We start from the raw sequence: 24,235 nt of genomic DNA on the forward strand, positions 1-24,235 counted from the left end.
TGCACACTACGGGTTGCACACTGTGCACACACACTGCACACTGCACGCTGCGCTCACACACACACTGCCCATTGCACACACACACCACGTTGCACACTGCACACGCACGCTGCACACACCGCACGCTGCACACTGGGCACGCACATCTACTGCACGAAGCACACGCAAGAGGGCGTGCCCCGCACACCCCCCGCATGCACACTGGGCACGCACCCTCCCGACGGCGCGCGGCCGTGCGCGCACACTCCCTTTGCACACCTTTGCACACCCTTGCACATTTACTCGCCCGCGTCCCGCCCCGCTCCCGCCGGACACGCCCCTCCAAGGCGCGCGGCGCGGCCCGGCCCCTTTAAGGCTGGCCCCGCCTCTTTAAGGCTGGCCCCGCCCCCAGGCCGCGCGCCGGCGCTCGCCCCTCCCGCAGGCGCTGGCGGCCGCTCGGCACCGAGGCCGCGGCGCTCGCCATGGCCGCCCCGCAGCGCCCGCCGCCCCGCGCCCGCCCGGCCCCGCCGCCCGCCGCCGCCGCCGCCGTCCTGCTCGCCCTGCTCCTGGCCGGGGCGCTCGGCGGGGCCCGCGGTGAGTGGCGGCCCCCGGGCCCGGCCCGCACCGGCCACAACATGGCGGCCGCGCCGCCCCGCCCCCGCCCGGCGCCGTGAGGGAGCGGAGGGGGTGGGGGAGCCGGGGGGGGGGATCGTGAGGAGAAACGGGGGGCGGGGGGGGGGGGGGAAGGCGATGCGGGGGTGAGGGAGGCGGGGGGACCAAGAGCGAGCCCGGCCTGGGGGGGTGAGGTCGGCCCGGGGGGTGTGGGGGGAGGCTGAAGGGGAGGTTTGGGGGTGTGGGGGGCTGGGGGGGGGCAGGGGAGGGTGTTTCGGGGTGGGGAGAAGGAATAGGGGGGATGCGTGGGATGGGGGGGTCGGGCCTGCGGGGGTCCCAGGGGCCGTGTTGTGGAGGGGCCTTGGGACGGGGGGGCTGTGCCCTCCCGTTGTGTTTTGGGGGAACAGCAGCGACTGGGGATGGGGGGCTGGAGGGTGGGGGGTCCTGGGGGCACACGCTGACCTTGGCTTTGGCTGCGAGGAGAAGCGGGGTCTGCAGCCTGTCTGGGGGGGTCACGGGGGGAACTGGACATTTATGGGGGTCTGTGTGTGGTGGGGGTCAGCGGGGGTTTGGGGTTCAGCCCCCACTGCTGAGCCCGGTCAGACATCGGTTTGTGGCCACGGGGCTATTGACCCAGCTTGGTGGGGGGGGTGCTTGGGCAGCCCCCCATGTACCAAAGATTGCAGCGTGTGCTTAATATAGAGCCTCTTGGAATCTTGGGGTGGGGGGGGTGTTGTGGTTTGGTTTTTCAAGAAACCTTTTTAAACCCCTGCGCCTCTGGATTGGAACGACTGTCAATATTTGTTTGGAGGGAGGTGAGCGAGGGAAAACTCTTTGTTTGGGTTGTTTGTTCCGTGGCGATCCTTTCTCTTTACCTGGGGGGTGCGACCGCTGCCCTTTCCTGGGTGAAGAGCCCCAGGATTTTAAAGAGATTTTCCCCAGAGCCGGAGGGGCCTGAAGGGGCTCTGGGCACCTCTTGGTAGGGCTGGTACCAGCGGCTCCCCCAGCGTCCCAGGCTTCTCCGCACAGTCCATCCCTTTGGCTATCGAGGGCGATCGCTGCTTGTGTAACGCAGGTACCTGTTCCAACAGGAACCACACTGAGACGTTTTTCTCCTCCCCAGTCCTCTCGCTGTTGGTGTTATGTGTTACCAGCCGGCTGTCAGGACGTAATAACTTGTGTGCGTGCAGATCTGGACTTGTTAGCTGCAGAAAATGGCTTTAAACCCCACTAGGGCAGTGGGTTAGGTGTGTATTCGCGAGTCCTGTTGAATCTGGTAATTCAAGCGTGCTTTAGGGAAGAGTGGCTGGGCTTTGTTTTAAACCTAAAGTAAAACGCAGCCTTAGGAAGGTGCTTTGGCTTTTCTGTGCGGGAGCGAGCGCGACTCATCACTGCTCTCAGGTTTGCGCTTCGCATTTTACATACAGCTGGTGTTTATGAAGAAAATAAGCTCGACCTGGAAGCTCGACCGACTCTCGGCGCCTTTGATTTGGACTCCGTGTGCGGCTGTTGTTTCCGCGGGGTGTGCGCCGTGCGGTGTTGTTGGCGCGGTGCGGTTGGAGGTGTGAGCTCAGCCCTGCGAGGGAGGAGGGTGCGGAGCTGGGAGCAGGGGAATGTGAATTATTCGCTGCTGGAACAGCCCCGATGCCCCGTCCTCGTCCAACACGGGCTGTCCTTCCATTGTGCTTCATACAAGAGATCTTCACAGCTGCTTATTTCAGGGTGGGTGAGTAAAACATCCTGATTTGTGCGGTGCTGTGAAGCTGTGTGTGTCAACAGAGTAGAAAACACCCCCCCACACTCCTTTAAAATAAAAATAAAGGAAAATAAAAAGGGTGCCCGTGCAGGGATGTTACAGGGCGCTTGTAGGTAGGCTTTGTTTGCGTGATTGGAATCAAACACCGTGGGGAGCAATCTTGGTCCAGCACATTGTATTATTAACACTGGCTTAAAATATTTCCCCGGTTAAATCAGGCAAACTCCGTGTGGTCCGTAAGTTACATCTTACAACTTTCCAAGAAAGCCTTCTCTAACTGGAAATGAAAACCGGTGTCCAACAAGCATTCTTGAACTCCTTCAGCTCCTTGGCCAGACAGCTCGGGTGGTTTTTTCCCCGTCCGCTGCCAGCGGTGGATGCTCCGGAAACGGCGATTGCGAAAGGGGCGAAGTCAAACGTCAGTTCTCTTAACAGCAAGCAAAGTTCACTGGGTGTCGACCGCTGGAAATACGTTCTGGGCCGCACGGCCGGCGCGGTTTATCCGAGCAGAGCCAGCAGGAATCGCTCGTCTCGAGGGGAAAAGCTGCCATGGTATGACAGGGCTGAAACGCCGGCTGGTGCTGAGCTTGTAGTCATGTGGAGACCTCTTTGGTCCTGATTATTGAAGCCCCTGGTTTCCCAGCCTCCCTTCTCAGTGATTGTGGACCCATATGTTTCTCTTTTCATCAGAGAATCAGACTTTGCAGCATGTCAAAGCCCCTTGATGAAGGCTTGCTGCCTTCTGTGGGCTTCTTAAGTAACCTGCGGACTGCTGGCTGGTGGAGTTTAGACTGCACATTAAACAACGTGTTATTTAGATGCCAAAAAAGCTTGTGCCGGTTTCCCGAGAACACCCAGCGTGGGTTTTAAGCCTAGAAAACCGTGGGTAATGGTCTCTGCGGCTGCTTTGCCGTGTGGCTGTTCGCCGAACTTTCTGGTGGGGTATTGGTGGCTCCTAAACTGGTTTCCTAACAAATTAAACCACAAAATAGGTGTCAGACCAGAGCCTGGAGAGGGAGTTGGGAGCCATATGTCTGTTTGCTGAGTCGGAGAGCAACAGCAGCAGAAATGTCAAGGCTTCTCCTCCTAATTAACCTATTAATGATGAGACTCCTGTCAATTCGCGTAGTTAAAATTCATTTCGAAGCTCCCCTTTTGTGTTGCTTGAGTAGATGTGGGGAAAGTTCTTCACTTTAAAGGGCAATTTCTTCACTTGAAAGGTGAGAGCGCATTCTTCCCGCCTTGTTTTTTTCCATTCAGTTTGTTTTCTAGTCAGCCGCGATGTGTTCCTGGCAGGTCCAACCTGTGCCAGGGGACCGCAGCCAGCTTGAAAAAGTTGAGCCTCTTGTTTTCAGCTTTAAATATCCTGGTATAATTTTTAGTTTCTGGATGACTTGCCTGAAAGTGCTTTTTTCATACCACTTTGCAGCTAATTTTAACTCCGGTTCATGGAGCAGCAGCAGGTCAGTAGATTTCCTAAGCAGCAGCAAGGAGAGATGTTGAGATCCCAAAGCAAAGGAGAAGCTGATGGGGCAGCGAGATAGAGGGACGTAAATAATTGTTTTTAAAGCCTTCATCAGGTGGCTTTGAGCATTTTGAGGTTGTATGGCCAAAAGAGGAGCACGAAGGGACCAGACTCTATTCCCTTGCTGCAAGCGAATGGATTTTATCCCTAACCTGGGCTGAACACGCTCTGATAAAGGTTATTCTTTATTTCAGCACAGCATATAGCAAAACACCGCGAGGTATCCGAGCGTGTTTACACACGTCCCTCTTCATTATAGCATCTAAAGAAACAGCAAAGCTACAAACCCAATTGTTCTCCATTTCTCTCGCTGACATTATGCTGCTGCAGCATTAAAGCATCGCTACCAGATTGGGCCTCATTAAGTTAGGTGCTGTACAGAGACATAACAAATTGCAGCTCCTGTTGCAGAGCCTCGCGAAGGCTCAGAAGTCATTGTTCTCCCAGCCGCGATTCCAACTGTTGAAAAAGAACAGCAGCTCACAATCCCTGCAAAAATCTGTTTATCTGGTAAATAACGTGGGTGGTTATCGGCAATTTTACCAGTGATCATCTTCGGGTTAATTATCTTAATACGTCTTGATCAGGTAGTGTTTAGCCCTGAGAAGATGTCATCTTGCATAGCACAGCTTGGGGAGGTTTTGGTAAATGTGTTCTAAAAGGTGGTTAACACCATTCCATTAGATTTTGCTGTGAAACTTTCCCCTGTCTAGCTGCATAGACATCTTGACACATGCAATCCTGTGCGAGAATAAATATGTGCAAAATAAGCTCAGATAGTTGCCGGGGAAAAAAAAGAAATGTTCTTTGACTGTCAGAGCTTAATATTTTAGTCTCCCTGGAGCTCTGATCCACACCCCCCACCTGTTTGGATTGATTTGGTAAATACAAGGGACTTTTAATGGGGAAATTTGGTGCAAGATGGACTTGTCTTGTTTTCCTCTTGGTCATTAATGCAAAGCGATGCTGATACCCCCGTGCGCCTTGTAGAGCAGAAGCTCCTGTGGGCTCAGGGTGGGCACTTGGAGGAGCCCCAGCCCTGGCTGCCTTGGTCAGGGATCAAGCAGAGTTTGTCTTTTGGATTTTAGGGAAATAAAGACCTTATTGTAGTCTTAAAAGGGGTCAGTGAGAAAGATGGGGACAGACTTTTGAGCACGGCCTGTTGCGATAGGACAAGGGGGGATGGTTTTAAATTAAAGGAGAGGAGATTCATGCTGGATAAAAGGCAATTGTTGCCCTGAGGGTGGTGAGAGCCTGGCCCAGGTTGGCCAGAGAGGTGGTGGATGAAGCATCCCTGGAGACATCCCAGGCCAGGCTGGACGGGGCTCTGAGCACCCTGAGCTGCTGAAGATGTCCCTGCTCATGGCATAAGGTGACATTTGAAGGTCCCTTCAACCCAGACCCTCCTGTGATTGTATGGAAAGCGCTGAGGACCGGGCCGCTCGCTCCTGCCGTCGCTGCCACGACCGCCTTGGATTAAATCACAGCGAGGGCTTTGCTTCGGTATAAACACCAACCTGATCCATCCCCTCAGTGAGAACAAAGCTTTCATTCTGAGCATCTGCAGCTTCACGCTAGGCTTGTTTCAACAGCTTCTTGACAGGGTTGGGTTTGTCTCCCAGCAGAATATCAGCGTGCGGAGCAGATAGAGCCGGCTTCGCTGCCAAATTCCGCAGCACCTTCCCCGCAGCCTCACCCCGGGCGTTCTATCAGACCGCCCCGCTCTCTGAACCGCTCTTTTGTTTGCCTTCGCCCCATCGATTTGCTTCAGCCCAGTTAGTTTCTTTTATTAAGTAGATTATATGTTTTGCTCAATAGGAGCTTTTCTTCCCAAATCAAAAGAATGCTGGTGGCACGAAAAACGCTTCTTATTCACTCCTGTGTCCTTTTGCTTCGCCCAGGCGGTCCTGGCTGCTTTTGCAAGAGATACCCAGCGAGGGGCTCTGCATACCTGTCCGCTTTCTGACCCCCACCCAAGGGGAAACAACAACTGCTTTTTCCTCTTAGTCATACGAGAAGAATTTTCCCTTCTGGTTAATCACATCTGAAACGCCGGACCCGCACAGGTTGCCCCGTAATTCTCGCTGCGCTCTGGTAGGTGATGCCCGGGGAGGATATGGATGTAACCACATATCCTGGGCTTTTCCTTAAAGACATAAAGGCAGATTGGACTCCTGGCTGGTGCTGGTTTTCAGCTTCTACACAGGGGTCTGACCATCTTCCCTAAAATCTGCAAGTGCCTCCCTGCAGCCCGTTACGGACAGGAGCATCTGGCTGGGCCTTTAAGGGCCTCTCGTGGACGCTGTAGCAGAAGCACACGCGTGCTGAAAGCTTCATTTCCTTTGTTCACGCTGCTTTCCTTCCCGTATGGATTTTTGAGGTGCAAACCCAAGAGTTGCAGGTAAAAAAGAGCAGGGGGAAGGAATATCAGCACCGCGAGGTGCGATGGGGCCGGGGGCACATTCTGCTTTCTGTGCAGGGTCTTCTGACTCTGTCCCTGTGCACTGGGGCTCTGCTATCAGCCCAATGAAACTGAGCTGATACAACCAGCCCCTCTGCTTTCCCTCTCAAAATGATGCTTGGTTTCACGCCAGATATTTCAATAAGAACCGGTTTTATTAGTGCGCTGTTTTGCTACTTCTGAGCTTCTGGAAGCAAAACTGCCATAAGCTAAATCTCGGCTTTGAGACCTTAGAAATGAGTCGAACAGGAACCAGGTTTTGCTGTATCTAAATCAACTTGGAAAGAGCCCACTTGGTGAAATGTGTGTGGTTTAAATGTTTTTAATTCGTACCTTGAGTTTTTGATAAAGTAATCAAGGAGATGCTTTAAAACAGTTCCCTTTTAAGTCTGCTTGAAGGTAGGAATGTGCCCTGGCTGCTGTTTCTCATGTTTTCATAAAAACTCCATTATAACCAACCTTTGTTTCCCCAAGCATGTGTATTTTTCAGAAGAATTGTGTTTTCTGTGCTGACCACTGCTAAACGCTGCACTGGGAGCTCTTTGTCAGGTTGAACATCAGTGGGTTTTTTCCTTTCATTATAAAGTTTCCCCTTAAAAGCTGCAGAATTGGTGCTTCCAGCACTCTCAGCCCTTCTCCATATGGTTTGGTCTTGGGATATTCCCCTTCCTTTCTGTTCTGCATCCCGTGGCCTGTGCTAAGCACATAGTAATAAGCTACATTTGCTTTTTAAAGACATCTCATTTAACAGCTTTTTGTTTTTCTAATGGGCTTTGGAGTGCTGGTCCAAACCCCCCTGCATCTGCGTTCAGCTCGGCTGAAATAGCGCAGCTGGGAAACCAGGAGCGCAGCGTCCGGAGAGAATTAATAGTAATGCAATTAGCCTGATTTACCTAGAGATAAGACAAGAACCAGTCTCTCCCTCCTAAACCCACCCTGGAGTTGATCAGAACCTGCTTAGTTCTTGTTAAGCTCAAGGGAACTCTGCTGCGCTTAGACCCGGGACCAGGAGGCTTTTCCAGCACTGTGAATATCCTTGAATTCCAAGTGATGCTCCTTAATTTGCTGGAGATGGTGCGACCGAGGGTTCATTTCGTTCCCTGCGGGAGGTGCCCGACACACACCCCGCGGTGTCGACAGCGACGTCCCTTCATGTCCTTAACCCAAGAGGCTGCCAGGAACCGCATCCAGGATTTATTTCAGACCGCGGAGAGTTAACCGTGGCGCTCCTATCTTTTCAACCGCTTCTCCCAACCCTTTCTACCTGAAAGACCATTCTCGCAGCGGGTAAGTACATGTTCTGAATCCCTCCGGGGAAGCTGCAAGATCTGATGAAAGCTGAAGAAAACGCTGCTAAACAAGCCCCACCCTTCTTCTTGACATTGTTGGATTTGCTCTTTGTTCCCAAGGATGCCAGTGCCTGGGGATTTGCTTACAGTTTTTTAGGCAGCTTGAGAAAAGCACAATGACAGCTGGGAGGCGGAAAGATGTGGGAATCCGCCTTGGAGTTTCTCCTTCGTTCTGTACCCAAATCATCTTCATGGCGAGCAGGCGAAAAGCCAGGAATTTATTTGACCCAAGGTGGCATCTCGGAGCAGGAAAGCAGTTACTAAAGAAGTGACTGATCTAGTCGGGTGTAGCCCGCTCGGCTTGTGGAGTCGGTTTGAATTGGTTTTGTTTTGGCATCTGCCGACTCCTCGTTGTCTCGGGCGAGCTGGGGTGGTCGTCCCTCGCTAACGGGCTCCTGGTGGAGCTCAGGAAGCCTGGACAGCAGGTTTGGGTGGAATTGAGCCTGTCAGTTTGAGGAATTGTTTTATGTTGAATTCTGACGTTAGGTTGGGATTGGATCTTGGTAAAATCCAGCCTAGTTTGCAGGGGTGATGTGGGTCATCTCGGTTGCGTCAAGGGCCGTTTGGGCGGTCGCCTGGAAAGCTTTCTCTGCTTCCATGTTGTATTTTGCGCTTCATTTCGGTTCTTGTGGATCTGAAATACTGAGTATGACTTGTTTGGCTCCTAAAGTCTAATTCCTGAGTGAGAATTGCCCGTTCCCCCTAAACCGGGAAATTTAAAGAAGGGAGTTTTCTCCATCTCTAATAGATGGTGTTGGTTTGGTCTCTGCAGCTCTGACGTGTCTGTGCTCCGACTGCAAACAAGCCAACTCCACGTGTGAAACGGATGGCGCCTGCATGGTCTCGGTCTTCAACCTGGACGGCGTTAAACATCACGTTCGCACCTGCATTCCTGAAGCCAAATTGATTCCTGCCGGGAAACCCTTCTATTGCCTGAGTTCGGAAGATCTGCGGAATACTCACTGCTGCTACTCTGATTTCTGCAACAAAATCGATTTAATGGTTCCCAGCGGTGAGTAACGAGCTAAATAAATGGTGTGTTTGGAGTGGGGAGGAGAGCAGCTGTTTGGGACTGGGAATAAGGAGTTCTCAGCCCTGTTTTCACTTCTTCCCTGTGTGAACTTGAGCACTAGGTTTATTTCCTTGGTCTGTAAAGTGGAAATAATAACAAACTACTTCATATTAAAATGGGAAGTTGCTTGGACTCCCCTGTGGCCGACAAATCATCACCTGCCAATGAGCTTGTACTTTAGGGGAGGAGAAGCTGCCAAAGTTTAGGGCTTTTTTTTTCCCATTTGCACTCAGAAGCTCCATATTATGAGACTCCTCTTACCTTATCAGCCCTGCTGCCGCTATCCTACAAGCTCCTGAAAGCAGCAACAATATTCATCTACAATTAAATATAAGCTTGATGCGGCGGCCTCAGAGAGTTCAAACGGAAGGTAAAGTGCCGGCTGCTCTAGCAAACTCAGCCCAGAACAGGTTCCCATCCCAAGTACCGTAATCCCCGATCCCACAGTTGAAGCAGCATCTTCTTTTGGGGGTTTTAGTTGTAATTTGCCCGCCCGATGACTTGATCAGTCCCGTCTTAATTCTGTTATTTGATGTGTCTTCTACCATCCTGCAACAGCAAGCTAAAATTGTCCAGGCTCCAAAGGGATAATTAAAACACAAGATAAAGCCCTTAAAGAACGCTTGGAAAGGAGTGATAATTTTCTAAAAGCGTCTGTTTTTCTCCTCCCTTTCCTCTCAAGGACATCTGAAAGAAAACGAATCCCCGTCGAGCTGGGGTCCCGTGGAGCTGGTGGCCGTGATTGCCGGCCCCGTCTTCCTCGTGTTTGTCGTCATGATCATCCTCGTCTTTGTTTTTCACCACCACCAACGGGTCTATCACAACCGGCAGCGGCTGGACGTGGAAGACCCCTCTTGTGAAATGTGCCTGTCGAAGGATAAGACTTTGCAAGATCTCGTCTACGATCTTTCCACCTCTGGCTCTGGCTCAGGTACGAAGATATGACTGGAAATGACGAATGGCAACTTTTAATTGTAATAGTCTGCGCTGGGCTCCCGGTTGCCACAGCTCCGCGCGGCTCTGAGGCCGTTGCTTCGTCAGCCTCTTCAGGCTGCCTTGTTGTGAGTAATGTGGAGGGTGTTTTTTAACTTTAGTCATGCGGTAATCGCTGTAGCCACGGCCCCGTGTCAGCGTTCGGTGCTTAGGAGCAATAGTTCAACTCCTCCTTGTAGTTTTGTGTGGCTTTCCTCCTTTTCTGCGAGAGGATAACTCAAACGCTGCATCTATTTCAAATTTAGCCTTGGAACTGGCTTTGGGTTGGGAACGGACACGAAGAGCTGAGCTGCGGGGTGTTGGCTCAGAGGGGATGCAGGATGTCACCTGCACCAGAGCTGCCAGCACCATGGGAAATAGCCCAGCAGCTGAAAACGTTGCGGTGTCCAAATACTGCGTTTGCACAGCCCATTTCATCCCAAAGAATCTGTGTGTCTTCCAAAGCGAACGGACAACGTCCAGTGTTCGCTTTTGTAGCAATTAAAAGAAATCGTCCCCAGAACGGCTCAGGGAGTCATCGTTTTATTCGTGGCTTTCAACCGTGAAAGCAGTTCAGTTAAAATAAAAATTCAGGAGATGGAAACTGTAGGATAATCCACAGAGGCAGAGAATATAAAACCTGGTATTTGACCAGGGAATAAACCTTTAGCGCTGTATCTGCTATATATAAAATGTTTTGAGATCTCTTCTGAACGCAGTCTCGGCAGGAGCGTACGGGAGAGCCGGCAGCGACGTTAGGCCTCCTTTCTCAAGAGAAGTTCGGGGGGTTTTACTGCTTTTTGGCAGAGTCTGTCTTCAACGAGTTCCACTCTTTGCATATTCAGCCTAAAGTGACTTTGATCTGAGTTCCCCAGCTGCTCGTTGCCTCATCGCTGGTGCTTTGTGAGACACTTCAAAGCGAGACGCAGATGCTGCCCGAGCAGGAACTCCCGCTGTTGCCTGGTTTGGGTCTCAGGCTGCTGGTTGTTATCAAATGTAGAACCTTCTAGGTTTGGTGATGCTCTAGTGCGCACTCTGCGCTTTCGGGAGGTTCTTTTGGATTCACTCTTGCGTTTCGTCCGCAGGTTTGCCACTTTTTGTCCAGCGGACCGTGGCTCGGACGATTGTCCTTCAGGAGATCATCGGTAAAGGCCGCTTTGGTGAAGTGTGGCGCGGCCGGTGGCGCGGAGGCGACGTCGCTGTGAAGATCTTCTCTTCACGTGAGGAGCGCTCCTGGTTTAGGGAGGCAGAAATATATCAAACCGTTATGCTGCGACACGAGAACATCCTGGGGTTTATTGCCGCGGATAACAAAGGTAAAAAGGTCCTGAGAGCTGCGACTTCACCAGGGTGACACGGGAGGTGGCGTTTCTTTGCTTGGATTTACAATTAAATGCTTAAAAAAAACTGTTAGCATGCTTTACAAATAGCTACATATTTGAACGTTTCTTGCCAAAAGATGGTAGAATTACTGCTGGTGTTGAGAGGCATGATGGTGCATTAGCTGTAGCTTACAAAGCCGTGTTTTGCCTTAAAGTTCTCTACCTTATTTTCCCCTGTGTTGCCTGTTGAGCTGCAGCCTTACCCAGCAGTTCTCTGTACGACAAGGCTGCAAATGCTCAGTGGCTTTGCCATCTCTGTTTTGTCTCTGCTGCAGATAACGGAACGTGGACTCAGCTGTGGCTCGTCTCCGATTACCACGAGCACGGATCTCTCTTTGATTACCTTAATCGCTACACGGTGACTATCGAGGGGATGATCAAACTGGCCCTGTCCGCTGCCAGCGGGCTGGCCCACCTGCACATGGAGATTGTGGGGACTCAGGGTAAGATGAAAAGGTGCTGGGAGTTCTTTGGCGGGGAAGAATAAAGCAGAATTGATGTTCTGCACAACCTTGCGCTCCCTCCTGGGAGTTATATCAGCCTTTCTCATCCCCATCCAAAAACTGGTGCTACCTGGGTGGGATGTTAGTGCAGGCAACAGCGGAATTGTGAACTTAGATGCACATCAACGTGTCTGGTTTCTGGGACGATGGAGTTCAAGTCCCTCTTGAGGTCTGTGGGCGCTACTGCACCAGCAGTGCCTTTGCATGGCTGCCAGCGCCGCTCCGCTCTGCGCCCCAGCGAATCCAAACAGGAAAATGTGTTGCAACACCGAGAGTTTAACTAACGCCCTGAAATCCGGTCCTGCCTCTGCGCCAGTTTGACTAATAGATTTCACCAGACCTTGACCTCTGCTGCTTTTTGTTTTGCTCTGCTAGGAAAGCCTGGGATTGCTCACAGAGACTTGAAGTCCAAGAACATCTTGGTGAAGAAGAACGGCACATGTGCCATCGCCGACCTCGGGCTGGCTGTCCGGCACGATTCGGTTACAGATACGATTGATATTGCACCAAATCAAAGGGTCGGAACCAAACGGTAGGAGAACAGTGTTCTTGGCTGGCATTGGAAGGTGGCGGAGTGTGACTAGAGCAAGCGCCCGAGCTGCCGGTTGAGCACTGGTGACATTCTCTTAAGCATTTCCAAGTGTCAGCTTGTGCCGGGATTGGTGTTGAAGGTGCATCGGTACCTTTGTCTCCGGTGCCGCCAAGCTGGGAGGCGCAGGCCGGCTGCCTAAACGCAGCACCAGGGCGCTCATACAGTACTTGACAACCAGCTTGGCCTTCTCAAAAGCCTTTTGAGGCCTGATGAGCTTTTTGGATGTTTTTACCTCTTTCCCAACTTGCTATTCTTTTTTGAGTTCTTTGTTCACGCTGTTATTCCGTGGGGCCCGGTTCTGTTCTGATTAAGCTTTGTCTGCTGAGAAATGCTGTGTGGGTAAACTCGCCATTTATTATCTTCCAGGGAATCCCCTCTCCGGATTAACACACTGTTCCTTTTCTGTTCTGCAGATACATGGCCCCCGAAGTCTTGGATGAAACCATAAACATGAAGCATTTTGATTCATTTAAATGCGCCGATATCTACGCCTTGGGCTTGGTCTACTGGGAGATTGCTCGACGGTGCAACGCAGGAGGTAAAACCCTTCATGTAGCTGTGCCATCGGCTCGCTCCTGCATTTCCCAGCCTCGGTGGTTTTTATCTGGGGTGTTTGAGGTTTGGGGGGGACCCCAGAGAGCTGCGGGACGACGTTTTGCTACCGAGGGAGTGAACAGATTGAGTCACAACTACTGTTAAGACTGGCCCGTGTGAGTTAATGCTCCGCATGGTGGCTGATGTTCCTTTGGATGGAGTTTTGGTGCTGATTTGGTGGTGACCGACCCCGAATCAGGAGCGCAGCACTGCGGTGCGGGTCACAGCCCTTCTGCCTTCGGCTGGGTTGGATTCGCCGGCCCTGCCGTTGTGCTGGGTGTTGATCGCAGCGCGCTGACTCCGTTCCAGTTTGGGCAGCTGCATTTTATTTCCCTGAATTTTTCTTGTAAACTCGAGGCCCAGATTCTTCATTTCTGTTCTAAATAACTGCAAAGTGTTGACACGTCTCAGGAATGAGTCATGTAGCCCAAACCAGGACCAGTCTGCCTTCAGTGAGCGCCGTGCCAAGGATCCTTTCTCCCAGGAGCTGCATTTCTCCTTCTCTGCCTTTCCAGGTATCCATGAGGAGTATCAGCTTCCCTACTACGACCTTGTACCCTCTGATCCTTCTATTGAGGAGATGCGGAAGGTCGTATGTGATCAGAAATTACGGCCTAATATCCCCAACTGGTGGCAAAGCTACGAGGTAAGGTTTGCTTTCATCTTCACGTCCCCTTCCCCTCGCTGAGGTGAGTAAAGCTCCAGTTTTCGGAGGCGTGGAGGGGCCGTACCGGTGTCCGGGAGCCCGAGGTGGGCAGCGCTGCCGTGCGCCGTTGTTTCTTGCCTATACTTGCCGTTGTTTCTTGCCTAGGCGCTCCGGGTGATGGGTAAGATGATGCGAGAGTGCTGGTACGCCAACGGAGCGGCTCGACTCACCGCCCTCCGCATTAAGAAAACCCTCTCCCAGCTCAGTGTCCAGGAGGATGTGAAAATCTAAACCCTGAGCCCCAGCAGGAGGAAACTGCACAAAAACTGCCATGCTAGAGTAGACGTGTGACGGAGGCCTACCTCGTGTTTCTGCCCAATCTACTGCTACCAACCAGACAGCGTGACCTACAGGCTGCTCGGTGGGGTGACGGAGCCCTTCAAATTGCTCCCTTCCCTGCTTGGGTATGAAACAATCAGAAACCTTTTTACGATCAGCGTGAAGACTTGAGAGGGACTTAAACCTGAGGGATCTCAGCCATGACCGTAACTCTTTGTTTCTTTAACGGAAATCCCTGTAAAGTTCAGCGCGTGGCGGTTGAGGCGCCGGTGCTGGGAGTGGGAAGGGAAAGGGAAGGTTTTCTTGCCGTACTCTGAGGATGTTTTTCCAGGGACTGGCACGTTAATGCATTCGCAAAACAAATGGTGCTCCCTTCTGAGAGGCTGAGCCTGAACAGTTTTATCAGCTTCACGAAACCGTTTCCCTCCTTTTTCTTAAGCTTGAAAACAACCCCGTCGAAAAACTGCAATGGGACTGGCTGTCGGTGTGCGCGATGGTGTCTGCATGCGCGGGGCGCGCGTCCCTCTGCCTGCTCATCTCCTCCCGTAGCCGTGCGGCGTCCGCCCGGCGGGCGGCTCCTGTCTGTCCGTGCTTTCTGTGCATGTGCAAACCGCGAGTGTGTCCTTTGCTGTGTCCGAGCTGTGCGCGCTGGTGCTCCCCGTGCCGGGCGGCGAGCGTTGGCTTGGCCGGGGGAACGCAGAACGTCCCATGGGGTCGCCTCACTGCCACCCCCTCCCCTTTTTTTAAGAGAAAACAAACGAGGAACTTCACTTTGCTCCTGGAATCCAGGGTTTTTGATTTTGTCTTGAGCCCCTGGGGTTTGTAATTTTTTTGTAGGGTGGAAAAGAGACCTGAGGGGATGCGAGATGTGAGTCGGAGATAGAGCAGGGGCTGCGCCCGCAAGCAGAACCCCCCAATTCCCCACCCAGGGGCGTTGGGAGGCGGGCGCTGGATGAATAAAACAAACCCCCCGAGGGGCCCTGGGTTTGGAAATCCACCTTTTTACTGCACATCTCTAGATATAACCTGGAAGTGGCTGTGTAGAACTTGTTAGGGTGGGGGGTGCATGAGTTTTCTGATTAAATGCCAAATCAGGGTGAAGTAAGAGCTTTTGGGTGATGGCAGCACGGAACACAACGTGGGAAGTGCCGGTTTCGGTGGCTCGGTCCTTATCTCCGATGCGTAACTCTGAAGCCATAACTTTTAACTGGAGTGGTTTTGATTGTTATTTCTTTTTTTGAATTCTTATTTTCTGGGAGGGTCTGGATTTTAACTTTTTTTAATATTGTTAATTCTTTCTAAGAGAAGAAAATCAATCTCTAACGATTACCTCTTGACCTGTTTGTAAAGAAATCACTGAAAAGAACAAAAAAAAAGCCAACCAAATGCACACAGCTCGATTTACACTGGAACTGTTTCTACGCAAACCTCGCGCCTGCTCGGGGAGGTTGAGGTTTCATCTCAGCTCCGGCCACCGGGGTTAACTTTTGTTCTTGCTGTCCGTGTATCTGTCCACATGTCCGTCTGTCCCCAGACTCCCTATTGTGTGTGACTTTGTGTAGAAGCGAGGGGGGGGGGTGTTTGCATCGTGTTTTAGCCGGTGTGCGTCCCGGCTTTGTGATCGGCCGCCGTCCCTTCCCCGTTTGTCGTGACTCCAGAGGTGACCGTGTGTCTCCGGTACCGTCCGTCCCTCAACCAAACCCCTTTGCGTTTAGAAACCGAGGTGGCGGGCGCTTCACCCATCCCCTAAAGACTCTTCAGCTGCTGGTGATGGTCAAAGTCTTGGTGCCTGTGAACTAAACTGCCGTAGAACCCCCTGGCGCCGGTAGGTACGTCCGCCACGGGCTCCGGTTTCCCCGTACGAGCCTGGTGACCGCGCGGCTCTTCTCGAGGACGCTAAATCAGCTACGTAACCCGCGCTGGCTCCCTCCAACTGTAGCCACACATGCATCTGCCTCAGCGCCAAACCAAACAGCGGAGCGGCGCGGCCGCGGCGCCGCGGCGCGGCCCCGGCGCAAACAGCCTCGTTCGCGGAGAGATGCCGTGGCGAGGCGGTGGAAACCGAGAGAGGGATTTAGACGGGAACGCTGACTATGTAGCATTTCTACAGCACTTTTCATGCAACCACATGCCGGGGAGCTGCGGTGCTTACTTAGCTGACTGGTAGCAACCAAGAATCGCCGCCCGGCTGCGGCAGCGCTGGGAAAATGCAACGCTATGGAGTTGAGACGCCGCAGCGGCTCCAGAGCGGGGAGACGCCGGATACCCGATGGCAAACAGCGCCGGGGAGGCCGAGGTACGGAGCTTGTGCTTCTCGTCCGTGGCACAGGGTCAGCTCGTGGTACGCTGGCTTCGGAGCATCTCTTGGTACTTCTCTGCCCCTTCTCTTTGTTTGGTTTTGTATATTTTATTAGAAATGGACTGTAAAATAGCCACTTAGACACTTTACCTCTTCAGTATGCAAATGTAAATACGATGTAATATAGGAAATCTTTTGTTTAATATAAAAAAACGAGGCTGTCGATTTCTGCTGTACATTATTAAAAGTTGGTTTTATTCACGTGAGGTGTTGGAGGCTCTCGCCGTTTGCTGGGGGGGGTGGGAGCTGAGTGCTGAGGACCCTCAGAGCTTAGAGAAGCGTCTGGGGGGGCTCGTTCACCCGCAGCTCAAATAATCCCCCCAGGAATCCTGCTCAGCAAATCTTAATGTTGAATATCCCCCTTCTTGGTGGAGGTTCAGCTTCCATCAGGAGCAAAGGATGCGGCCGAGCAGGATTTCCGACCCACGGAGGGACGAGCAGCTGAAATTCGGTGATTTGGAGCGTGGGGGGGACATTGTGCAGCTCCACCTTGGGTCCCCGCGGCTTTTCCCATGATCGATCTTATTCCAAACTGCCCGGCGTCCCTGTGAAATCCTGTTTGCTCGGGGCAGCCGGCGCTGTGCAAGCTGCCCCCGCTAATTCTCCCTAATTAGAGCCTCCTGTGAACGAGCATGTTGTGAGCGGATCAAGGGGGAAAATCCGCCGGGCCCTGGGGTCCCGCGGGCTCAGACGGATGCTGGGGAGGGGGAACCACCATCTGGGCTCCGGCCCCTCCTCGATCTCCAGCTTTGTCTGCAGCCCCCGGGAAATCCAGGGAGCGGGTGAGGTGAGAATAACGGGTTTTTTAAAAGCAAAAATCATCTTCACCCCTCTTTTAAGAAATGTGATGGGACTGTGGTCTGGGCTGGTTTTGGCTGGGGGGGTGGTTGTTACCTGGGGAGCAGGATTTGGGGAGCAGGATGGTTCCCGATAGCGGGTTGTGGTTTGGTGGGCTCAGTCCTGGTTCCCAAGTGGAGCAGCTCAGCTCTGGGAGCGAACTTGCCTCCCCGTGACCCCCGTGGGCGGGTGGCTGGGCCGGAACGCCGGCGGGATTGTTACGAACTTGATTTCTTTTGGCAAATTTGAAATAAACATCTGGGCAAAACCCTCGGTTCCAGCTGGAAAATTCCTGCTGCGAGGGGCTGCCCGAACGCACAACGTGGCTGCGGCAGACGCGGCGGCTGCCTCCGGGAATTGTTCTTTCCCCCGTGTCCCCGTCCCCAGCGCGGGCAGAGCTCTTGCAGGAGCCGTTTAAATCCCGTTCGCCCCCGTTGGGAGCGCGGCCGGGGGCTCCAGCTGCCCCTGCGCCCACCTTCTGCCTTCAGTTAAATCCTAAATGCGGCTTTGGTGGCGGGGTGTTGTTTTGTGGGGTGAAACGGCTGCACATGCTGAGGGCTCGGGGGGGCAGTGGTGTCACCCCCAGCGCTCGGGCCGAGTCTGGGCTCACCTCCAGCACCCGCTGATCCGCTTGGGCCTCAGCACCGTCCAGTTGAGGACGGGCAGGCGGAACTTGGTCTTGATGGGCTCCTTGATCCGGATGGTCCTGCCAGCGGGCAGGACCCAGCTCAGCCCCCGCCGGGGCCGGGGGACGTGGCGTCTGCCCGCCCTGAGCCACCCGGTCCCCGTGCTGTCACCGTCCCCTGTGCTGCTCCATCCCCTTGCCGTGGTCCCTGCACCCCTCCCTTGGCCAGTTGAGGACGGGCAGGCGGAACTTGGTCTTGATGGGCTCCTTGATCCGGATGGTCCTGCCAGCGGGCAGGACCCAGCTCAGCCCCCGCCGGGGCCGGGGGACGTGGCGTCTGCCCGCCCTGAGCCACCCGGTCCCCGTGCTGTCACCGTCCCCTGTGCTGCTCCATCCCCTTGCCGTGGTCCCTGCACCCCTCCCTTGGCCATCGCGACCCCGACCCCCTGCAAACCTCCCTCTTCCTCTGTCCCCACGGTCCCTGTGCCCTCCCCACCCACCCAAGACCCTTACAATGGAGGGTGATGCCCCAGGGGCCTGAGGCCGGTTCTGTGCGGGAAAACCCCTCTGGTTTCTCCCATTACCACCTCCAAGGGGCTCCCTGGGCCACTACAGCCCTTCCCTGGTCCCCCCATCCCCTCCAGCACCCCCGCTGCACCCCCCGGTCCCCGCAGCATCATCCCGGATCCCCCGCGTCCCTTCGCGGGGCCTGGACCCGTGCGGGGCGGGGCTTACGGCAATGGGGCGGGGCTTAAGGGAATGGGGCGTGGTTTGGAGCCCCGCGGGGCGTGGTTGGGCGAGGGAAGGGGCGTGTTCTCCCGCAGAGGGGGGCGTGTCCGCCTTTGGCCCCGCCCCCGAGGGTTATATAGGGGCGCGCGGAGCGGCGGGGCCCGGCCATGACCCTGCGGCGGCTGCGGCGGCTCCGGCCGAAGGAGGAGGATGCGGCGGCGGCCCCGGAGCGCCCCGGCCCCGCCGACGTCTACCGAGCGCTGGCGGCTGCGGGGGGAACGCTGCCCCGGGTGCGCAAGGTAGGGCTGGCGGCGGCCCCGGGCGCGGGGAGGGCGGGGGAGCCTCCCCGGTGCCCCCGGTTTGTGCCGCGGGGTCGGTGGGGACCCGGCGCCGCCATCAGCAACGGGCCGGGGGGGGCAGTGGGGGTGCGAGGTGGCCTCGTCTTGCGCGGCCCCTGGTGCCCGCACCCTGCGGGGCTGCCCCGGCGGCTTCCCCTGGGCTCTGGTCCTGCCGCGGTGACCCCCCCGACCGTTGTCCCGTGTCCCCATCCTGTCCCGGTGACATCCCCCCCTCCTGCCCCAGCGTCTCCCCACCCCGGTCCCATCTTCCACCGGCATCTTCCCAGAGTCCCCATCCCACAGCAGTGTTGTCCCCCCGAGCGTCACGTCCTGTCCCAGTTCCTCCCCACATCAGGGACAGGCTCCCACCCCAGCGTACGTGGCCATATCACCAGGACAACCATGTCCCCCCGGGCTCTGCCCCACAGGGAGGACAGAGCAGAAGGTCCCTCGGGGTCTGGCTCCATGGGACGTGGGACAATCCGCCACCGTGCTCCTGGGAAAGCCCCTTTTTGGTGGCGCTGGGGCTGTCACCGCCCCGCGCTCCCCCCAGCCCCGCGGCGCTTCCTGAGCGTCGGGGGGAAGCGAGAGCGCAGCCGACATCCGGAGCAGAAGTGGCTTTCGTGGCCGTGCTGGCGCGGCCGGGGTCACGTGCGGTGGCCTGGATCCCGCTCACGGCCAAGGCCACCACCGGCGACGTCCCGGAGGGCGCTGGGGTGTCCCACGTCACCTCCCCGTCACTGGGGCGACGTGGGGGCCCAACGTGACCGGCAGCAACTTTCCCTATGGCCAACGCACCCGACTCTGGTGGTTTCGCGCTTAAACGCCCACAGATGTGCTTGGGACACTCAGCCGCGGGGCTGGTGGCACCTGCAGGGCTGGGGACACGCAGGTGGCGCAGAGCAGAGGGAGCCGCTGGCCATCAAAACGAGCCACGTGCCACCCTCGAGGCGCAGCTCACGGTGGCGCTGACCCCAGAGGGGCATTTGGGGACAGCCCCGTCACCTCCCGCCCCGCGGCGAGGGTCCCGCTGTGCCCGGCCGGTCCCTCCGCTCGCCCACGCGCCCGCGCCCTCCACAACAGGGACATTGTCTGGTTGGGGGGGGGGGGAGTTTTGCATGAAAAAACCCGACTTTGTGACCACAACAGGGCCCCTCTGTGCCCGCGGCCCCCCCGGAGCGTGGGGCGGGATGCGGCGCAGGTGACGTCAAAGCGTGGGGCAGATGTGAGGGTGGCTTTGAGCACCCATGAAAGCCTCGTTATGCCCAGCCGGCCCTGGGCGGGGGGGGCAGCGGGTGCAGCCGGGTGCTGGTTCGGTGCCGCTTTGGCACAGTGCTCCCCGCGGTTTGGTGGGGTCTGGAGGGGACACGCGGGTTCGGTTGGCCCTGCGGGGGGCGGGGGGGACGTGCCCCGGGACGGTGTCCCCGCTGACCGCTGTCCCTCTGCCGCAGGGCGCGGGGTTCAGGTGGGTGTCCCCGAGCCAGTCCCCGGAGGAGCACAGGTAGGGACGGGGGACCGGGTGCTGCTGATGGGGGGACACACGGGTGTGGGGCTGGGGACACGTGCCAGGGGGTTGGGGCTGGAAATGGGGGTGGTTTTACAGGGGGGAGAGCAGCAATGGGGACACCCCTGGACCCCACGGCCATGGGACGGGCTGCAGGGCTCTGGCCAAGGCCACCCTGGGGGTTCCCATCCCTGGGGGGCGTGTCCTGTCCTTGGGGGGTGTCCTGTCCTTCTGGGGTGTCCTGTCCTTGGGGTCCTGCCCAGAAGACCCAAACCCCGAAGCCGTTGAGTTGGAGTGGGGGTGCCAGGGGCTCTGCCTTGTCCCTGACCCTTGTGTCCCCCAGGAGGGTGGTGACGCTGGAGAAGAAGGCGGAGGAGACCTTCGGCTTCGAGATCCAGGTGGTTACTGTGCCAAGCTGTCCCGTGCCATGCCAAGCTGTGCCGAGTTGTGCCATGCCATGCCAAGCTGTGCCGAGTTGTGCCGTGCCAGGCCAAGCTGTGCCGAGTTGTGCCGTGCCAGGCCAAGCTGTGCCAAGCTGTGCTGTGCCATGCCAAGCTGTGCTGTGCCATGCCGAGCTGTGCCAAGCTGTGCCGTGCTATGCCAAGCTGTGCCGAGTTGTGCCATGCCATGCCAAGCTGTGCCGAGCCATGCTGTGCCATGCCAAGCTGTGCCGAGCCATGCCATGCCATGCCAAGCTGTGCCATGCTGTGCCGTGCCAGGCCAAGCTGTGCTGAGCCGTGCCATGCCATGCCAAGCTGTGCCATGCTGTGCCGTGCCATGCCGCGCTCCCCACCCCTGCAGCCCGTACCTTGCTTTGCATCAAGGGTATTTTTAAATTGTCACTGAGCCAGGGTTTATTTTTAGTGGTGACGGAGCTGCCTGGTTACCGAAGCCTCCCCGGCTGTGACGGCGGGGGCGGCCGGGGGGGCCCCACTTGGGGCAAAACCCCCCAGGGTTGGGGTGCTGCCCTGCATCACCTGGCTCCAATTAAATGCTGCAATTGCCACCTCATGGCTGCTGCTTGCGGGGGGACACGGGGGGTCCCCACGTCCCTCACCAGCCCCCCCATTTCAGACCTACGGGCTGCACCACCAGGACAGGAACAGCGTGGAGATGTTCACCTTCGTGTGCCGGGTGCACGGCGGGAGCCCGGCCGAGGCCGCGGGGCTCCAGACCGGTGAGCACATCCCCGGGGGGGCGGGGGGGCCCCGGAGTCAGGACCAGCATCCCTGAACCCATTGCCCCCCCGCTCCAGGGGACACCATCACGGGGGTCAACGGGCTGAATGTGGAGGGCGTCCGGCACCGGGAGATCGTGGAGATCATTAAGAACTCGGGCAACACGCTCCGGTGAGCTGGGGGGGCGCGGGGGGGTCCCAAATGGCCCCCGGTCCCCACGCTGACGGCTGCTGCCCCACAGGCTGGACACGCTCTACGGGACATCCATCCGGAGGGCCGAGCTGGAGGCCCGGCTGCAGTACCTGAAGGTGAGGCGGGATGGGGGGGGGACTAGGGGGGTCAGGCGGGGCTGGGGACCCCCCCACAGTGTCCTCACCCCCGTCTGCTCCCCCCCAGCAAACGCTGTATGAGAAGTGGGGGGAGTACCGCTCGCTGATGGTGCAGGAGCAGCGGCTGGTGCGCGGTGAGTGGGGGCCAGGGGAGGGCTGGCGGGGGGGGGGCACCCCCATCCCCTTTTGACCCCCGGTGTCCCCCCTCAGGCGTGGTGGCCAAGGACCCCAACATCTACGACACGCTGGAGTCGATCCGCTGGTGCCTGCAGGCCGGGGGGGGGCTCCCCGGCGGCTCCCCCCGCGCCAGCGCCTGCGGCAGCGACGATTCCCTCTACCAGACCTGCCTGTTCGCCTCCGCCGACTCGCTGGACGGGGCCAAGGACAAGGACAAGGACGGGGACAAAGACAAGGATGGGGACAGCGGGGGTCCCGCGCCCCCCCCGCCGCGGCCCCGCCCGGCCCTGGCCCGCAGCGCCAGCCTCAAGTGCAGCGGGGGCCCGGGGGCTGCGGGGCGGCTGTGGGCGCGGGCCGGGGACCCCGCGGAGGGGGCGGCCGCCCCCCGCAAGGGCCGGCACAGCAGCTTCCGCCGGCGGCTGCTCAAGTTCATCCCGGGACTGAACCGGGCGCTGGAGGAGGAGGAGAGCCACCTCTAGGAGAGCCACCTCTAGGAGAGCCACCTCTAGCCGGGACCCCGCGCCTATTTATTTATTTATTGCACGGGGCCGTGCGCCCCCGCCGCCCCCCGGGGCCGCTGGCAGGAGCTCGGGGTCGCCCTCGGGGGTCCCAGCTCGGCCGTGGGGGTCCCAGCGCCGAGGGACGGATGTGGGGACACCCCCGAGGCGGCTGGCGAAGCCACCGCTCATCTCAGGAATCGCTGCCCTCCTCGCTGGGGGGCGCAGGGGTCCCGCTTCCCCCCTGGCTCAGGGGACAATGGGGGTCCTGCCCCCTGCCGCCCCCCCACGGGCTTTTTGTACCGCGCTCGGCATTCGCCAATACAGAGACTTTTTGCAGCAGCCTGTGGGTGTGAGTGGGGGGACGGAGCCCCGTGGGGACACGGATGGCTGGGGGGGGCGCGTCCCCTGGGCTGCAGCCCCCCCACGCTGCCCCCTTTGCCCTCCCCCCCCGCCAGGCCTCGGGGTGACCCCCGTCACCTTGGGCTCCGCCTGGGCTGCTGGGGACACCCCCGTGTCCCCCCACCTGCCGCAGCCCCGGTACCACGGGCCGTGTCCTGGCACGGGGGGGCCCAGCCAGGCCCTTCCTGCCCCGTTTCCTCCGGCACCCGGCGGGAAGCCGGTCCCACCCGAACCTTTCCGCCAGCGGGGGCCGGGGTGCCCGTGGGGATGGGCACTGGGGTCCCCCCACCCTGCCCTGCTGCCCCCCACTCCCACCAAACCAGCACCCAGAGGCCTTGGGGGGCACAGACCCCCCTGCTGCTGCAGCGAGCACCCCCGGGGGGCCCTTGCACAAGCAGCGAGAGCCCCCAGCCCTGTGCCACGGACCTGCAGGGGGCCCTGGGGCTGTGCTCTGTGCCTCAGTTTCCCCTTCAGCTTGTAGCCGTCCCTGGCTGGGCCGCTGCATGTTTGGGGAGCCCAGGGGAGCCCCAGCTCCGAGCTCCTGCGCCCCACAGCTGGACCCCCCCAGGGGGGTCTGCAGGTTGTTTTGGGGATGAGCACATGTATGTGCTGCAGGGCTGGGTGTGCACACGCGTGTGCTAGAGCTGTGTGTGCACACGTGTATGTGCTGCAGGGCTGTGTGTGCACATGTGTGCGCTAGAGCTCTGTGTGCACACGTGTACGTGCTGCGGGGCTGTGTGTGCACACATGTATGTGCTGCAGGGCTGTGTGTGCAAACATGTATGTGCTGTGGGGCTGTGTGTGCACACGTGTGTGTGCTAGAGCTCTGTGTGCACACGTGTGTGCGCTAGAGTTCTGTATGCACACGTGTATGTGCTGCAGGGCTGTGTGTGCACATGTGTGTGCTAGAGCTCTGTGTGCACACGTGTACGTGCTGCAGGGCTGTGTGTGCACACATGTATGTGCTGTGGGGTGGTGTATGCACATGTGTGCGCTAGAGCTCTGTGTGCACACACGTATGTGCTGCAGGGCTGTGTGCACACGTGTGCTAGAGCTCTGTGTGCACACACGTATGTGCTGCAGGGCTGTGTGTGCACACGTGTGTGCTAGAGCTCTGTGTGCACACGTGTATGTGCTGCGGGGCTGTGTGTGCACACATGTATGTGCTGTGGGGCTGTGTGTGCACACGTGTGTGCACTAGAGCCCTGTATGCACACACGTATGTGCTGCAGGGCTGTGTGCACACGTGTGCACTAGAGCCCTGTATGCACACACGTATGTGCTGCAGGGCTGTGTATGCACACGTGTGTGCGCTAGAGCTCTGTATGCACACACGTATGTGCTGCAGGGCTGTGTGTGCACACGTGTGTGCGCTAGAGCTCTATGTGCACACACGTATGTGCTGCAGGGCTGTGTGTGCACACGTGTGTGCGCTAGAGCTCTATGTGCACACGTATGTGCTGCAGGGGTGTGTGTGC

General features: G+C 57.2%; 2 protein-coding genes across 3 annotated transcripts; both read left to right on the forward strand.

Annotated features, from left to right (window-relative positions):
* Window positions 1–443: 443 nt before the first annotated feature.
* Window positions 444–16,342, forward strand: ACVR1B (activin A receptor type 1B). Its single transcript, XM_082073450.1, has 9 exons — window positions 444–573; window positions 8,455–8,694; window positions 9,437–9,685; window positions 10,812–11,042; window positions 11,384–11,551; window positions 11,987–12,143; window positions 12,617–12,741; window positions 13,313–13,443; window positions 13,609–16,342. The coding sequence occupies exons 1-9, from the start codon at window positions 462–464 to the stop codon at window positions 13,732–13,734; spliced, it is 1,539 nt and encodes a 512-aa protein (XP_081929576.1). The 5' UTR covers window positions 444–461; the 3' UTR covers window positions 13,735–16,342.
* Window positions 16,343–18,489: 2,147 nt separating this feature from the next.
* TAMALIN (trafficking regulator and scaffold protein tamalin) lies at window positions 18,490–22,694 on the forward strand. Of its 2 annotated transcripts, XM_082073562.1 has the most exons (8): window positions 18,490–18,631; window positions 20,122–20,171; window positions 20,518–20,572; window positions 21,249–21,351; window positions 21,430–21,523; window positions 21,594–21,660; window positions 21,749–21,815; window positions 21,892–22,694. In XM_082073562.1, the coding sequence occupies exons 1-8, from the start codon at window positions 18,500–18,502 to the stop codon at window positions 22,335–22,337; spliced, it is 1,014 nt and encodes a 337-aa protein (XP_081929688.1). In that variant the 5' UTR covers window positions 18,490–18,499; the 3' UTR covers window positions 22,338–22,694. The 2 variants fall into 2 exon arrangements, with proteins under 2 accessions (XP_081929688.1, XP_081929689.1); XM_082073563.1 differs by lacking the exon at window positions 20,122–20,171.
* The last annotated feature ends 1,541 nt before the right edge of the window (window positions 22,695–24,235 follow it).

The sequence above is a fragment of the Streptopelia decaocto genome (genome assembly GCF_964273445.1).
Source record: "Streptopelia decaocto genome assembly, chromosome: 27".
Lineage (NCBI taxonomy): Eukaryota > Metazoa > Chordata > Aves > Columbiformes > Columbidae > Streptopelia > Streptopelia decaocto.

What these genes read in the sequence shown, in the direction of transcription:
- TAMALIN (XM_082073562.1), top strand. Translation starts at nt 18,500, where the DNA reads ATGACCCTGCGGCGGCTGCGGCGGCTCCGGCCGAAGGAGGAGGATGCG. An exon ending in CAGTCCCCGGAGGAGCACAG is followed by an intron (nt 20,172 to 20,517) that starts GTAGGGACGGGG and finishes TGTGTCCCCCAG; the next exon opens with GAGGGTGGTGACGCTGGAGA. An exon ending in CCCGGCTGCAGTACCTGAAG is followed by an intron (nt 21,661 to 21,748) that starts GTGAGGCGGGAT and finishes GCTCCCCCCCAG; the next exon opens with CAAACGCTGTATGAGAAGTG.
- ACVR1B (XM_082073450.1), top strand. Translation starts at nt 462, where the DNA reads ATGGCCGCCCCGCAGCGCCCGCCGCCCCGCGCCCGCCCGGCCCCGCCG. An exon ending in CACCTCTGGCTCTGGCTCAG is followed by an intron (nt 9,686 to 10,811) that starts GTACGAAGATAT and finishes TTTCGTCCGCAG; the next exon opens with GTTTGCCACTTTTTGTCCAG. An exon ending in ACTGGTGGCAAAGCTACGAG is followed by an intron (nt 13,444 to 13,608) that starts GTAAGGTTTGCT and finishes TTTCTTGCCTAG; the next exon opens with GCGCTCCGGGTGATGGGTAA.